This window comes from Grammomys surdaster, unplaced genomic scaffold (genome assembly GCF_004785775.1).
Source record: "Grammomys surdaster isolate TR1022 unplaced genomic scaffold, NIH_TR_1.0 332335, whole genome shotgun sequence".
In the NCBI taxonomy this organism is placed as follows: Eukaryota; Metazoa; Chordata; class Mammalia; order Rodentia; family Muridae; genus Grammomys; species Grammomys surdaster.
The window spans coordinates 1-17,839 of NW_021627592.1; the positions used below are offsets into that span (position 1 = coordinate 1).

General features: G+C 42.4%; 1 protein-coding gene across 1 annotated transcript; it reads left to right on the top strand.

Moving 5' to 3' along the window:
- Positions 1–578: 578 nt before the first annotated feature.
- On the top strand, positions 579–17,422 carry LOC114616510 (calcium uniporter regulatory subunit MCUb, mitochondrial; the record flags this gene model as incomplete). The annotated part of the gene is made up of 7 exons (XM_028761953.1): positions 579–654; positions 2,239–2,409; positions 8,846–8,950; positions 13,688–13,848; positions 15,302–15,505; positions 16,464–16,580; positions 17,195–17,422. Coding segments are annotated over 7 exons (912 nt in total), but the record flags the coding sequence as incomplete, so codon positions are not given.
- Between the last annotated feature and the right edge of the window lie 417 nt (positions 17,423–17,839).

Consider the following 17,839-nt stretch of genomic DNA (forward strand, 5'->3'; position numbering starts at 1 on the left):
GGCAGCAGGCAGCAGGCAGCAGGCAGCAGGCAGCAGGCAGCAGGCAGGCAGGCAGACAGCAGGCAGGCAGGCAGGCAGGCAGCAGGCAGGCAGACAGCAGGCAGGCAGCAGGCAGGCAGACAGGCAGACAGCAGGCAGGCAGGCAGGCAGGCAGGCAGCAGGCAGGCAGGCACTGAAGCAGCAGCTGAGAGCTTGCATCTGATCTGGAAGATAGAGACAGAGATTGGGCCTGGCATGGGTTTTTTAAACCTCAGACCCCATCGGCTGTGATGCCCCTCCTCCAACAAGGCCACACTTCCTCCAATAAGGCCACCCCTCCTTCAACAAAGCCACACCCCTCCAACAAGGCCACACCTCCTCCAAGACCACACCCACTTCCTATATCCCTTTTAAACAATTTCATTAAGTGCACACCAAACATTTATCAACAAGCCTATGGGGGTCATTCTTATTCAAACCACATTCACATTCAAACCAGTTCACATTTCACCATGCCTGTCCTATAAGCGGACAAAGAATCTTCTAGAGTTTAGCTTTTACATTGTTTTTTTTTTTTAAAGACACAATTTTTCTTTCAGGTTTTATGTATGAAACTCTGTGGAAATCCAAAATACCACCAAGCACTCCATTATGGAACAGTGGCGCCACAGGATGGTAAGGTTGATTTTTTTTGTCCTGTCTTTGGCTTATGGGCTTGTTTGCTGGTTTCCATTCTTCCAAATACAGTGGGAGATGCAGTCTGGAGTGGAGCAGACTCTGCCCACCTCACATGCTGGTTGTGTTCTGTTTCTTGCCATTCTCTTAGTATACCGTCTCCAGTGATACCTTTTGGCAAACTTTATCCAATAACCAGAGAAACTGAAGATAACATCAGATAAAGATGAGTCAGTTTCTGCCCTAAAGATCTGAACTCTTTGCCTGTGAAGACATTGAACAGATAATTATGATGCAGAGAAGCTAATACAAGCTGCTGTGGGATGGCAGGCCTGCGGCATATGCAATGGCAAACTGTAGCACAGTGCAGATACCATATCACACGAATTTTATAGGAATTCCAGGATTTATGAGTTCCATGTGTAAGCATAAACATTCCTTTATGTTACCTCCTAAAGGGGGTGGGAGGGCAATGCTTCTCCCACACACCATAGGCTATCAATCAAAAAGCCCAGTGCTGGGCATGAGCTACTTTGTTCTGAATTGTTGGTCAGTAGTGTGCATAGGACACACACCCCTGACACACACACGCCTTCTAGAACTTGATGGTGAGACACCTCCCCACACACTGCTGGAGACATCCACACATTCAAGTCATAGAACATAAAGAAATTAACCTGGAATAACCACACTGGAAGTTTCATCTCTACTGACTGGCTTCCATAGTGCTAGAAGGTTCTGTTTATAGATAGGAGAGAGCAAAGTTCTCAACAGTCTTACTCAGTTGTGAACCCTCCAGGCTACAATAACTATCAGCCTGGCAGTCTGTACCCAGAGGTACAAGTGTGGCAAGACTGTCCTGGGAGTAACTGTCACTTTTGGATTGAATGTAAAGCCCGCTCCGAAGCCTGTGACCTTGCCTGCCATTTTGTTTTATTTAATTTTGGTTTGGTTTGCTTTTTGTTATCACTTTGTTTTGAGACAAGGTCTCACTGTGTAGCCTTGGCTGTCCTGAATCCCACTCTATAGATAGGGCTGGCCTAGAATTCATAACAATCCAACATGCCTCTTCCTCCCCAGGACAAAGATGAAAGGTATGCTCCACCATGCCCAACAATGGCAGGTTTAAAAAAAGGAGGGGGGCAAATTAAATTGGAGGCTGAAGAGTGCATGGTGGGGAGAATGGGGGACAACAGGAGGGAAAGAATGGTGGATGAGTTTGACCCAAACACAATACATGCACACATGAAATGCTTAGTAAAATGCACAAATTACTGCATTTCACTTTATTTCATTTAAAATATTTGTTTTATGTGTATATGTGTTTGCCTGAGTGTATATACATGTACCATGTGCATGAAGGAGACCACAGAGACCTAAAGAGTCATTGGATCCCCTGGAACTGAGGTTATAGACCATGTGAGCTTTATGAGGGTGCTGGGAACCAAACCTGGGTCCTCTGCAGAAGCAACCAGTATTTTTAACCACTGAGCCATCTCTTCAGCCCTAGTAAATTCTTGTATTTTAATGTTTTAGGGCTATATCCTTCATGTTTATATTTTACTGTATTTTTTTTCTTAACAGAAATAACAGTTACTTATAGACATGGTCTTCCCTTGGTAACCCTCACTCTGCCATCCAGAAAAGAGCGCTGCCAGTTTATAGTCAAGCCAATGTTGTCAACAGTAGGCTCATTCCTTCAGGACTTACAGAATGAAGATAAAGGCATCAAAACTGCAGCCATCACCACGGCAGGTGTGTATCTGTGCACCAGAGGACTCTACCTTTAGGCTTCTTTCTCTTTGGCTCTTTGCTTTCTTAGAAATAATTTCATTATATAATAAATTATGTCATTCGTTATATTATAAATTATATAATTCATTGTATAATCAGTTATATAGCCATTATGGAGTCCTTCTATTTTATGTCCCAGCACTATTGAAATAACAAGTCAAAGCCAGCACAGTGGTGCATGCTCATGATCCTAGTAGCCGGGAGGCTGAGAACGGAAGATTGAGAGTTCAAAGCTAGTCTGGGCTATGTAGCAAGACAGTGTCTCAACATAAAATGAAGTAAACTAAAAGAATGTCCCAACTCAAATGAAAGAAAATGAAATAAGCTTAGTGTTAATTTCAGTTATTTATTTTATAAACAGCCAGAGACATTTTCCTATGAGAGAATTTTAGCAGAATGGCATTAGTGTGTATTTTTCAACAAAATGTGAATAATGGGGAATAAGGTGTATTTTATACAATTAAAGTAGCCAGTAGAAAATCCACACATAGTGAATTAATCTTTGTTATAGCGCAATTACACTTGTTTCTGTAGAATTAGTCTTTAGGAAAATATACATTTTAGTATCAGGAGAGGGAGCTGATCATTTATGTATTTAAATATATGATATAGACTTTATATTCTCATTGCATGAAATAGTTTAAGACCAACTGCCCCTAAAATTGAAAAAGGAATTATTTATATCAATTGAATATTTAAAGGTCACTGGTACATAAACATCAATAAATTATCGTTGTTCTTTTTATGAATTAAAAATTCAATGGAAGCTTATTTAAAAGTTAATGATCACTGTTGTCATTTTGAAAGGAAACAAACACGGGGTGGGGAGGTGAGTCAGCAATGAAAAGTGGGGTTCCAACACCCACTCCTAGAGGCAGTCAGGTCCCTGTAACTCCATCTCCAGGGCATCTACCGCCCTCTCTTGGCCATCATAGGTATTGCATGCATGTGCACAAACCCACACATGAGCACATATGCACATAACTAAAAATGAAAAGTCTAAACAAGAAGGAAAAATGAACATTTTTTCCCACTAACCAAGTTAAGAACAAATTAAGGGATAGATATAGATGTTGTAAACATAGAGATTAAAAAATTTATTCAGCTGGGCGGTGGTGGTGCATGCCTTTAATCCCAGCACTTGGGAGGCAGAGACAGGCGGATTTCTGAGTTCGAGGCCAGCCTGGTCTACAGAGTGAGTTCCAGGACAGCCAGAGCTATACAGAGAAACCCTGTCTCAAAAAAACAAAACAAAAAAATTTATTCACTCAACAAATATTTGTTGAGCATCTAACATATATCAGGCCTTGTAGATGGTAGGGTCAAAGCTAAGAGCTGCAGAGATAAAAACTCCTGCTCTTAACAGAACTTACATTTTAGGAGGAAAAAGTGAACAAGATAAAGCACTAATTATGCAGAATATTAATTAGTAGACCTTAATGGAGAAAGAGTAAGGAACACAGAATTGTGATGGCTAAGTCTATGGGGTCAGAGCTGAGTAAGTCTAGATAAGAAAAGAAGAACCTGGAGGAGATTAGGAGTACCTGGAAGAGATGAGGGCCACCTGTAGGAGATGAGGGCCACCTGGAGGAGATGAGGGGCACCTGGAGGAGATGAGGGGCACCTGGAGGAGATAAGGGACACCTGGAGGAGATGAGGGCACCTGGAGGAGATGAGGGGCACCTGGAGGAGATAAGGGACACCTGGAGGAGATGAGGGCACCTGGAGGAGATGAGGGCACCTGGAGGAGATAAGGGCCACCTGGAGGAGATGAGGGCACCTGGAGGAGATGAGGGACACGTGGAGGAGATGAGGGATGCCTGGAGGAGATGAGGGGTGCCTGGAGGAGATGAGGGACACCAGGAGGAGATGAGGGGCGCCTGGAGGAGATGACAGGGGCTTGCAGTTCACAGGAACTCTAGATGCAGAGGCCTTGTGCTGGGCATAGACTCCCAAAGGAAGCAGCAAGGGAGGAAATCTCAGAGGTGAGGGGAGCAGGTTGGAAAAGACTAGTAAGTTATTGTAAGGACATGGAGGTGTGCTTTCTTTTTATCTATGGCCACAATGGGTTTCTAAGTACCTCAGACACAGGAGCCATGGGAATCTAGGACTTTCCTGCCTGTCCTGGGAATTGGCAACAGATGCATACACAGAGCTCAGATGGGGTCAAAACGAGCAGTGCCTTCGCATAAAAATCCAGTAAATGAGTGAAGAAAAGTGGACAAGATTGATGCATAAACATGGCTGATGTTTCCTCAAATAACTTTGAAAGCACAGCACAAGGAAGACAGAACATCAGCAACTTTTCTCTAAGTTCCATGGAACTCTAAGTTGAGTTGAAAATACTTTATTGAAGCTTTTAGTTGAAGTCATCTAAATGTATTTTTTTTAAATGACACTTGGGAAGTCAGATAAAAAAAAATCATTGTGTTGCTGGCTGTTTGTTTGTTTCATGGTTTGTTTGTTGTTTTTAAGAAAACAGGACATGGGTAGAGTTTGCCTGTGTTTAGTTTGCCCTTAAAAAGTGTGTTCTGAACCTGCCGTAGATCTGCCCTTTTTTTCCGCCAATTCCTGGGAACATGATCTCACCCAATTGTTCAGGAGCCCAAACAGCCAGATTCTAGCAACAGCCCCAGCTGCAGATATGACTAACTGCCTCCTGGAACAGTAGAGCCATGGAGCTAGCCAGCCAGGAGGGAGGCAGCCAGGCTCTTCTCCATTGTGAGAACAGCCTTCCCTGGGCACACTGGTTACTGTGGTTGAAACAGCTTTGGCTGAATATATGAACAGACACCTGGACAGAAGAAAATACACTTCCAGAATTTTCCTAGAGTATATTTCACGTAATTATGTGTGGGCTGTTCTGGAGAACAGAGAGAACTTCCTGCCCAGCACTAGTTTCCCACACACTGCCCAGTGAGTTTGCTTTAACACCTGGCCTACATTAAAGCTTTGTCGGTTTTGTTTTTTAAATAGGCTGTGTAAGACACAGTGCAAAGCACCTTAAGGCTAAAACTTTCCGGGAGACTTCCTTCTCCCCTGATGATCCACATACACCTGAAACATTCCTAAGTGCTAAATTGAAATGGGGAGGGGGGTGGAAGATATGTATATGTGTATGCATATATGTATATGTGATATATTTGACGTATATGATATCATATATGAAACACATGCAGACACACACACACATATATATATCAATATATATCTCTATATCTATCTATCTATCTATCTATCTATCTATCTATCTATCTATCTATCTATCTCAAATAGTATAATTGTGAGCTTGAAAAAGCACCAAGTCTTGGGACAAGTTTCTACAAATACTAGCCACAAAGCTAGACGGCAACTGGGAAATGCCTGTTGGACCTAGAACTAATAGCATCGTCATGATGAGAAGCTGGAAAGTGTAACTTTGAGCCTTCGTTGGCTACAGAGGAAGCGGTACCATGGAATGGTGCTGGTAGTGAGCCAAATGGAGTTAAGTCAAGGGTTAGTGAACATGCAAGAATGTGAGCATCGTCTGGTAGCTTTATTACTGGTGGGTTAAGGGTGAGGCGGTCTGAGAGACACAGAGACGAGTTTAAGACCTCTACCCTGTGTCTCTAGAACCTTAATCTTCAGAGTAAGAATTCAGAGATGAGACAAGGTTAGGGATGAGGAAGTTTCGTTTCAAGGAGCCCACACTCAGGAGGGACTTCCCAAGAGAGTTACACCTTATAGCCTTTAGACATCTGGGGAATGTGGTACAAAGGTTTAATCCTTGTGGTGATTTAACAAAGAGCACTTTGTCATGTCTGGATGCAAGAGAGAAGTTCAGTCATGGTGTCTGCAGTTGAAGCTATTTTTCTTTTAATGATAAAGCCAAGTTTGATGGTTATTGATTTTACATTTAGATACTATGTGATTTATGGCCCTAAAGTTTTTGTTTTAAAACAATTTATTGTTGTTGTCTTACTTACACCCCTTCGTGTATCCTGACCAGTCCCTATTTCAGTTTTACCTACAGCTGTTTACTGACTGACTTTATTTCCTGTCCCCTTGAACAGCTCTTATAATTAAATCTTTTATTTCTGAGACATTTGAAAATGCTATTAAATTCTCTTCTCGGTCTCTATTCATTCTCATAAGTCACAAAAATGCAATTTAATTTTTAGACGTAGTCATGTCTATTTATTTTCCCTTCCACGCAGTTTCCTTGTAGTTTTACCTCTTTTCCATGCTAAAAAGGCTATGAGCCAGTGTGGTGGTTGACACTTTTTGGTGCTGTTGGGATACTAAGGTTTTGTTTCGTTTAAGTGGAGGTCTCACTGTGTGGCCTTTGGATGGCCTGAGACTCACAATATGGACCAGGCTTGCCTTGAACTCACAGATCTGCCTGCTTCTTCCTCCTGACTACTGAGACTAAATGTGTGTGCTTCCCTGCCCATTTGTGCTACTAAGTTTTGAACTAAGACCAGTAAGTCACCTCCAATAATTAAAAACAAGTAATTAAAAATGTCACTGCCTGCATCTCTATTTATATCTATCTATGTATCTATGTATCTATGTATCTATGTATCTATGTATCTATGTATCTATCTATCTATCTATCTATCTATCTATCTATCTATCTATCTACCTATCCGTCATGGCCTCGGTTGTAAGCAGCAGTAATGAACTTTAGCTAATCAGAAGAGTGTGTTACTAGGTTCTCTAATTGGAAGTGGCAGAAGTCCAGGCTCAGATACAGGCAGCATCAAGGAGAGGCAAAAGAAGACTAGTCAGCCCAGGTCTGCCTACTGGGCTCCGCTACTAACACCTTGTTCCAAAGGCTGTCTCAGGGTATGAGAGGTGACTCAAGACTAAAGAAGAATAAAGACAGAGTCAGGACTGCACAGGTATGATTTATGGGTGGTGCATTTGTGTGCACACTAATGTTATGGGTAGAATCCCAGTTGGGGATCCCTCCAGATGTAGTGGTGCATCACCTGAAAGCAGGCGGACCAGGAGTTCAAGGTCATCTGCTACATTGTGAATTTGAGGCTAGATCAGGTTGTATGAGACCCTGTGCTGGTTAGAATTTCTTGTTGTTATTTTTTGTTTGTTTGTTTGTTTTTGTTTGTCAATTTGATACATGAATGAGGAACTCTCAACTGAAGAACTGCCTTACTCAAATTGGCCTTTGGGAGTGTGGTTGGAATGAGAATGCCCCCTCTGCCAGGTTCATATATTTGAATGACTGAGCCCTAGTTAATGGAACCCTTTGGGAAGGATTAGGAGGTGTGAATTGTGTGTCTTTGGGGGGGTGGGTTTTGAGGTTTCAAAAGTCCATGCTGAGCCCAGTGTGTCTCTGCTTGGAACCTGTGGATCTGATATGAGTTCTCGGCTAGGGCTCCAGAACCCTGCCTGCTTGCAAGCCACCCACTCCCTGCCATGATGATCATGGACTCACACCCCCACCCCCAAACTGTAAGCAAGTCCCCCAATTCAATGCTTTCTTTTAAAAGTTTCCTTGGTCACAGCATTTCCTCGCAGCAATAGAACAGTAACTAAGACAGAATATCTGTGGACATTTTCTCCATTAATGATTGGTGTGGACGGGCCCAGCCCACTTAGATGGTGCCGTCCCAGCCACATGGTTCTGGATTGTACCAGGAAGTAAAGGGAAGAAGCCATGGAGAACAAGTCAGCAGGCAGTGTTCCTCTGTGATCTCTGCTTCCGTTCCTATCCTGAGGTCACACCTCAGCTTCCTTCAATGATGGACTGTAACCTACAGGCCAAATAAACGCTTTCCTCCAAAAGTTGGTTTTGGTCTGGTGGCTTTTCACAGCAACTGAAACATAACTAGGACATGCCCTATCTCAAAGAAGAAGGAAAAGAAAGAAAAAAAGAAAAGAAAAAGAGAAATTTTTCTTAATAAGTCCAAAGGAAACCAGAGTAGGCCTGGTTTATCTCAGACAAATCTCAAGGATTCCAGGCATAATTCCTGGCTCTGACCACTGCCAGGGCTCAGACTCCAGCAGTCCACCTTACAGGCTCGTGATGGTTTTCTCTGCTTGAAGTACATTGTGCAACAACACAGGGAAGCAGAGCAGGCCTTTTAAGGGCCCTCCTGAAGGCTGCAGGTCAGGATAGTGTAAAGTCAACCTAGATACCGCTGCCTCCACAGGCCTAGCCCTTCTGTGCAGTCCATCTGATGGAGTGGGAGAGGAATGCCTGCCTGTTCCCTGTGATCCAGTGGAATGGAAGGCAATGAAGCCATCGGAGAAGATTCCCTCAGTAAGAAAGGGGAGCTACCTGAAAGGCGAATGCCCACACCTGTATTATAAAATGCAGAGTCTTAGTTTTTACCCATTGGGATGAGGCACCCACTGCTTCAAAGCAGGCTTAGTTCTGTATCGTTTCTTTCAGATGGCAGTGAGATTCCAGCTTCAACGTTGATGGACACTTTGCTAACGAAAGAGTTCAAGCTCATCATCAACAAAGTATCGTATGACATTCGGTGTCACAAGAAAGGTAAACAAAGGCCCTCAGCCACCTTAACTTGGAGCTTTAGTGGGAAGCTTTTACAGAGAGCAAAGCAACCTTGCTGAAAATAGAGTTTTCTGAGGTATTACAGAACGGCCATTTTCCTTCTGCCAGAAGCAAGGGGTAGATTTCCCCCGACTTTTATCATGAAAACTGGGTAGAGTATGGTATGACCCTCCCTCCTGAACTCCCAAGCACAGGTCAATTGCAATTCTCAGCCCCTCTGCTCAACACTGATTGCTGCACTTTGCCCTGTGACCTCAGGTCTTCCATCTGAGTACTAACCAGGACTGACCCTGCTTAGCTTCCAAGATCAGACCAAACTGCCCACGGTCAAGGTAGTGTGGCCTGAGCTCGCCTCTCGCAGCTCTCAGGAGAGTGCTGACTGTTGGTTTGTTTCCCTTTTTAGTTGCTGTTAAGGAAGGAAGACTTCCAGGCTCATTTACATGCCAAATATGAAACTAGAAGTCTCAACTCTTTCAAGTCTTCCTTTTAATTTCAAAACTCTATGTTGAACAAGCCTAATCTGAAGATAGGAAAATCTAAAACTTTCTGAATGTTGGTATAACACAAATGGAAAATTCTACTACTTATAAGAGTCCTTGGGATGGACTGCAGTAAGAAGGCAGATACATAGAAGGTAGATTATACCTCAGGGACAGAGTGTTTGCTTAGCATAATATATATGCATGTATTACATATATATAAACAATCACTGTCAATATACATATGGTATTTTAGTTAGGGTTTTACTGCTGTGAACAGACACCATGACCAAGACAGTTCTTAGAAGGACAACTTTTAATTGGGGCTGGCTTACAGGTTCAGAGGTTCAGTCCATTATCATCAAGGCAGGAACATGGCAGCATCCAGGCAGGCATGGTGCAGGCAGAGCTGAGAGTTCTACATCTTCACCTGAAGGCTGCTAGCAGAATACTGGCAGCTAGGATGAAAGGCTGAAAGCCCACACCCACAGTGACACACCTACTCCCACAGGACCACACCTCCTAATAGTGCCACTCCCTGGGCCAAGCATATACAAACCATCACACATGGTATATATAAAATGTAAATGTTGCCGGGCGGTGGTGGCACACGCCTTCAATCCCATCACTTGGGAGGCAGAGGCAGGCAGATTTCTGAGTTTGAAGCTAGCCTGGTCTACAGAGTGAGTTCCAGGACAGCCCGGCCTATACAGAGAAACCCTGTCTCTGTGGCATGTGCCCGGCGTTGCTCTGACATTTCTATTATCACAACTCCACCTACTGCCTCTGCTCTAATCTTTCTTTCCCCATGGTGCGCCCGACATATAGACATTGCCTTTTGTGGCTGCATCCTACAGGATTTAGGTATTCTCTTAGTGTTCCCCTCTCGTCTTTCTCTTTAATTTTCAGCCTTGGGGGTTTCTCTAGATGGATCTTCAAGCTCACTGATCCTTGCCTCCCAGGTGCGTAGTCACCAATGGAGCCCATGGAGAGAGTTGTCATTCTGTGTGGTGGCTTTTATTTTTAGTGCTCCTTTGTTCTTCCGTATCGTTCCCATCTCTCTATTCACTCCATGTTCTTGGATGCTGCATCCATTAGAGGCTTAATGGCATTAATCAGTTGTTTTCATAGTGCACTAGTCGAGTTTTGCCAACATGGTGCAAAGAAGAAAAATCAAGGTCATCAATGAAGAGGGAACCTCAACTGTGAAAAATGCCCCTATCAAGTCTGTGGGGCATCTTCTTAACAATGTATGTGGAAGGGTCCACGATACTGTGGGTGGAGCATCCCTGGGTTAGTGGTTCTGGATGGTACAAGAAAGGAAATCGACTCTTCACTGGCTCACACAGAAGCAGGCTCTGGTCACAATGTTATCTGAAAGTTCCATCTTAATTCTGTTAGGCCCTAAACTGGGACAGGCTTCCCTTTTAGTGTCTTCTTCAGTGTTAGTTTTCACTGTAGGGAGCTTTGTTTCCCTTCCTGTTGGATCTTGATACCTCCCTCCTTCATTCTCTCTTCTTCCTTTCTCTCCTTCCCTGTCTCTGGACCATTTTCCTGATTCTTTCTCTGTATGTTCATTACTGCTTTATAGAAAACCTCCTGGTCCCTTGCTGAAAGCGTTCATCAGATCTAAGAGCTTTCTTCCTTTCCTATTTGTAGTCTGGATTTCCTTCCCTTGCCAAGAACTCACATACACTATTGATTTAAGACTGGTGGGAATGAAACCCATTCTCATTAGATCTCCATTATTTTTCTTCAGTATGATGTTAGCGATCTGTCACACAGAGCTATGATGCTCAGACATGAACCCTCTGTCCCTAGTTTGTTCAAGGCTTTTATCATGAAGAGATGTTGAAGTTTTTAAAGTCCTTTCTCTGCAGCTATTGAGAGAGTCACATGATTTTTGTCCTTGATTGGACTTGTGTGCTTTATTATGCTTATTGATTACTGTTTGTTGTATCTTCCTTGTATGTCTGAAATAAAATCAACCTGACTATGATGTATGATCTTCACCATGTATTGTTGAATTTGGCTTCTAACTATTTTATTGATAACTTTGCATTTATATTAGATTTTTTGATTAGATAATTAGATTAGATGTTAGATTTTTTTGTTAAGTCTTTATCCTGGGTTTTTTTGGTATTAGAACAATATTGGTGATATAAAATAAATTTAGAAACATTACTGCCCTATTTCATGGACTAGTTTAAAAATCGTTGGTGTAATGTCTTTGAAAGTATAGTAGAACTCAGCAGTAGACCCAGCCAGCCCTGACCTTTCCTTTGTTGGAGACTACTGTTGATTCTATCTTACTACTCACTTTAAACCAGTTTATTTGTATCTTCAATAATGGTAGGTCATATATGTCTTGAAAGTTATCAGTTTCTTCTAAACTTTCCAATTTGTTAGTGATGTTTTGAAAGTATTCCTCAATGACTCTCTAGATATCATTTCTATTGTAATATACCTTGTTTTGTGGGTTTTCTTTGTGATTAATTTGGTTGAAGGCTTGTTCAGTCTTGCTTTCTTTTGTGAGGACCAACTTGTCTTTCCAACCCACGGTTGTGTTCGCGTGTCTTGTGAATCCCACCTTAATCCTTATTTCTTCCCATCTAATAATTTTGGGTTTATCTTGCTTCTGTTTTTTCTAAGACCCAATGGATAAATTACAAGACACATATGACCTGCCAATATTGAAACGAGCAGCTATCAGTAACCTAAAAAGCAGGTCTGTAATGAGCAATAAGACTGGGTTGTTTGAGATCTAACTTTTTAAAGTAGTACTCAGTTATGAACTACTCTGGCAGCACTCTAGTCTCAGTGCTGAGAAGCAGTGATCACATTTTCACTTGAGTTGAGGAGATTTCCATTTCCTCCCTGATTTCCAATGACCAGTTCAATTATTCAAACATCTCTAGTTCAGTCTCCAGGTTTGTATAGCGTGTGGTTCTTAGTACTGATTTCTAGTCTTATTCTATTATAATCATTTTGATCTGGTAAGCTGTAAGGAACTCTTTCTTTTTCCTTTCTTGTATTTGTAAACTCTTTCTCATTAGAATATGTGGTCTGTTTTAGAGAAAACTCTTTTCTCCATGGGCTGGCAAAAAAATAAAATAAAATAAAATAAAATAAAATAAAATAAAATAAAATAAAATAAAATAAAATAAAAGGTATAGCCCATAGATTTTTGATATAATATTCTATGGTAGAGTTTAACTCTACCATATGGTTGACGTGTCTACTGATTTTTTTAATCTGGATGGATTACATATATTACACATACCCATAAACACTACACTACACACACATACAATGTGTGTGTATGCATGGTGAGGTTGTAAAAATTATATTATATATACATTTTTTGAGGCATGTTCTCATTTTGTGGCCAAGACTGGAGCTATGTAACCTGGCCTGGCCTTGAAGTCATGGTAATGCTCCTGTGTTAATTGTTGTATCTGGACTGATCTGTCCCTTTTTGTCCAATGGTGTTTATGAAACTGGGTGCAATGGTCCGTATATATACTTATATAAATATACAAATGTACTTATACATCTTCTTGAGGAATTGTCCCCTTATTGCTATGTAATGATTTCCTCTGTTCTTCCTAATTTGGTTTGAAGCATGCTTTGTCCTGTCTCACACTGCCATGTCAGATCCCACAGCTCAGAGGCTGCTCTTTTGCGTCTGTTCATGTTCTCTCCATGTATATTGTTGCTGTTGAAGTTTCTTGAAGATGGCACAGATTCTTATTAACCCATTCAGCCAGTCTCTATCCTAAGACCATACCCATTTCTCTCTCTCTCTCTCTCTCTCTCTCTCTCTTTTTTTTTTTTGAGACAGGGTTTCTCTGTATAGCCCTGGCTGTCCTGGAACTCACTCTGTAGACCAGGCTGGCCTTGAACTCAGAAATCCGCCTGCCTCTGCCTCCCAAGTGCTGGGATTAATGACATGCGCCACCACTGCCCGGCCATATGTATCTTTCTTAAAGCAACAGTGAAGTCACATTACAAAAGGATGCAGGAACATCTGGTTTCCCAAAATTGAATCTTAAACCCATTCTCTGGTGATAAGTGATAAGTTTATCACTACAGATTGACTTTGTACGAGACTGGTGATCAACTAAATCCTGGCGTACTAAGGCTCAGACGGCCAGGCCTAGGGACTCAGATTTCATTGCCTGGACTTACCTAGACGAAAACCACATAGTAAACGCCTACTATGTCTCTCTTTTCTCAGAAAAGCCAATTGAAGAGCACATGACTGAGATGGACAACATGAAGTCCTTGGTTCACAGACTATTTACAATCCTGCATTTTGAAGAGTTCCAGAAGAGACGAGAGCGCCATCTGATGGCAAAGATCGACGACCTGAAGGAACAGCTACGGCCCTTGGAGCAGGTGGGAAGGCTTCCCAGCCTGTCGGTGTGGAAGTGATGCCTTTTGTTAATGACTGCCTGTCACAGGAGCATTTGGGTGTTCTGTGTGTGCTTATTTTCTCCTTCAGTCTGAAAAATGGGCTGTGAGCTTCGACCTGTGAGCTGAGTTCTATCTTCCTGGTTTTGAGATGAGGACACTAGGCCACCAAGGTGTACAGTGAATGTGTGGCAGGTGATCTGACCCCAGAGCTGGCATCTTCTGCTTCCTCAGCATCAGCCAGGTGTCTCTGGATAGCAGACAGTTCAATGGGATATTGTAGAGTGCTATATCTCAGGTCTCATTTCCGCCTAAGAGAACTGTCATGTTAGTAATGGCTCATAACCTATGGTTCCTTTCTCCAAACTATGGAGGAAAAAAAACAAAAACAAAACAACTGATTGTGTGTGTGTGTGTGTGTGTGGACAGGGATGTGGTAGTCAAGTTTAAAGAGGAAACTTGAATTCTTTAAGCTGTAATTGCCCTTGTAATTTAAAAAGAGATGAAGTGGATGGGGGATGGGGTAGGGGGGACTGTGGAGGGGGAACCAAGAGGGGGACTATGAAATGTAAATAAATAAAATAAATAATAATCATTGTGTATGATTAGAAATTCTAGAAATGTAGTAATTATCTCCAAGGGCATTAGAAGAATGGTAGAGAAGCACTTTCTAAAAAAAAAAAATTTTTTTTCTGGATTATTTACCCACATTTTGCTTCAAGAAACAATATTCTGGGTACGGTGGTGCCCGCCTTCACCCAGCAGTTGGGAGGCAGAGGAAGGCAGATCTCTGATTCCCAAACCAGCCTGGTCTGCATAGCAAGTCCAGAGAAGACAGCTCCGTCTCCAGGGAGTCCTGCATCATTTCACAGAACAGAACGCATCTCTGGAGGCACGCATGGGCATAAGGTGCCTGAGAGATGAGTCACAGAGGGGCCTTGGAGAGACAAAGACAACAGGCCTGGGATTTCACACGGGTTTCAGAACAGGCTTGTGGACTTCTAAGTGTAAACCTTCTATAGTGTTCATGGATTTTGCCTTTTTTTTTTGAGACAGGGTCTCTCTGTGGTCCTGGCTGTTCTGGAATTAACTCTATGTTTACCAGGCTGTCCTCAGACTCACAGAGATCCTCCTGCCTCTGACTTCTGAGTGCTGGAATTAAAAGTGTGTGACACTATGCCTGGCTAGTTTGTTTTCACTGAGAAGATATTACCTTTATAACTTGAAAATTATTAATGAACTGATTTGGAAATAAGCAGTTGGTACATACTTCATTTTTTTTGTTTTTTTTTTCATGGTACATACTTCATAATGCCATTTTTCTACATATATGACCTCTTCAAAGTGATGCAAAATGTTCACCAGTTCAACTGTTTTTTTTTTTTTTCCCTCCTTAAGCTAGCAAACTCATAAACCAAATGGTTTTCCTTTCCTCCAGGTCAAAGCTGCAATAGAAGCTCATTCGGAAACCAAAACCAGCGGTCTCCTGTGGGCCGGCTTAGCTCTGCTCTCTGTGCAGGGTGGGGCACTGGCCTGGCTTACTTGGTGGGTGTACTCCTGGGATATCATGGAGCCAGTTACGTTCTTCCTTACGTTTGCGAATTCCATGGTCTTTTTTGCGTACTTCATCATAACTCGGCAGGTGGGTAGCTAGGAAAATGGTAAGTCAGAACATCCATCTAAAACAGTAGTTCTCAACCTGTGGGCCATGACCCCAAAAGACCCTTTCATGGGTCACAGCATTAGGAAGGTTGAGAACCTATTGGTCTAAAGATTCCTCATCAAGGCAAGCAGTGTCTTGGTTAGAGTTCCTATTTCTGTGATGAAAAACCATGACCAAAAGCACCTAGGGGGAGCAAAGGGTTTGTTTACTTGACTTACATATCCTAAATCCCAGTCCTCTGAGGGAAACCAAGGTAGGATCTCAAACTGGGCAGAGGCCATGAGGGAATGCTGGTTACTGGTTTGCTCAGTCTGCTCTCTTACAGGACCCAGGACCACCAGCCCAGGGATGGTGTTGCCCACAGCTGAGCCTGGCCCTCCCATATCACTAGTTAAGAAAATGCCCTACAGGCTTGCTGATAGCCTGATCTAGTTCTCCAGTAAGGCTCATTTCTCAGATGACCGTAGTTTGTGTCAAGCTGACATAAAACTAGTTTGTACAAGCAGCCAAATTCTTTCATTTCCTGAGTCTTTTGAAGTTTTTCACAAGGTTGGATGGAGTCTTCACAGCATCAAAAAAATTTTAATTCCTATAGATGAAGGAGCATAAATACATGAACTCCTCCATGGGGACAAAGGAGTGTTAATTTGTCATTAGTCAATGACATCAAACTTGTGCTACAAAAATTAGTTATTCCCAGTAACTAGCTTCGTGTCAAGGTTGCCAAATCTTTCCACTTTTCTTTCTCAAAATGTATATTTTCTCGTCCCAGTTAGCCCACCTGTAAGAGGTACTCTCAACTCCCATCATGCCCTGCTTCTGCGGGCTGTCTGCTCTGACGGCCGCTGCAGATACCTACGCCCCTTCATCTCCCCTTGGTGTTGCTGAGTTAGCATCTTCATTTAAATGATGTTCCGCTGTCTCCTCTCTCCTTCAGAACTACACTTATGTATCCCTCCGGAGCAGGCAGTTTCTTCAGTTCTTCCACAAGAAATCACAGCAGCAGTGTTTTGATGTGGAACAATACAACAAGCTAAAAGAAGACCTTGCTGAGGTATCTTACAGCGAGTACATATCTGAGCTGGTTTTGTTTGGAAGACAGGGAAATACATGCAAGGCTGAGATATTCCATGGATTGTTTAGCAAAACTTTGGAAGGATTTTTTTTGTTAAGAATATGAATTGGTACAGAGTGAGTTCCAGGACAGCCAGGGCTACACAGAGAAACCCTGTCTCAAAAAAAACCAAAAAAAAAAAAAAGAATATGAATTGGGGCAGAAATCATGAAAGGGATTACCTGGTAGTTTTCTTTTCAGAGTACCTGGAAATGAAGGCATACATTCATCTCTTTAAAAAGGATTCATAAAGCTGGGCATAGTGGCTTATACCTTTGATGCATCCCAGCACCAGGGAGGCAGGTAGTTCTTTGTGAGTTCAAGGCCAACCTGTCTACATATTGAGTTTCAGGACGACCAGAGGTATACAATGAGATCTGTCTCAAAAGAAACAATCAAACAAACAAAAACATCAAAAGATTCCAACAAGGCATTTACCTCAGTAATTTCAATGTTTTCTTGTCCCAAGGAGATACTGAGTTTGTACAACTCCCCTCAAACATCAGTTCTGATATTTATTTTCTCTGATCTCAAGTTTTTTTCCCCCATGACAGGCTACAGCATCCCTGGAAAACGTGCGTCACTCCCTCCACTTGCGAATTCAAGGACAGGAAGTCAGTGGGAAGAACTAATCTCACGCTTTAAACATCAGCAGGCTGTGCACTGGTTTTATAGCTTACCAACTGGACGTTTTTAAGGTCATGTTCATTTCCACTTGACATTTTCAGATACAATTTGGTTAATAAATTTGTGGGAAACAGAAGTATTCATTGACAATTCCACTCCAGCTGGTCTGTGTGCACTGATGCTTCAAATGGCCTGTGTGCCCTGGCAAAGCTGCCACACTCCTCCCCAGCTGCCTCCACGTGGGGGTAAAATGGTCAGCGTTTGGCCTTCATTCACTTTGGTTCTTGTTGTTAACGTGAGTGAACTTTATCTCTTGTGACAGGGTAGCTCACACTGTGGCTCAAACTTGTACTCCAAACAATCCTCTTGCCTCAGTTTCCTGGGAGCTATAATTACAGGTCTGAGCCATAATGCCCAGTTTCTTTTTGTCTTTTACTGTGCAATAGTTGTATGACCATAACACTGTATCAACGGTACAAATGCCCCACCAGCCATCCTGGTACCTCCTCAACTGCAGCTGAAGCAAGGCACCTGAGGCGATGCCTTTATACCAGCAACTTAGGTGTTTCTAT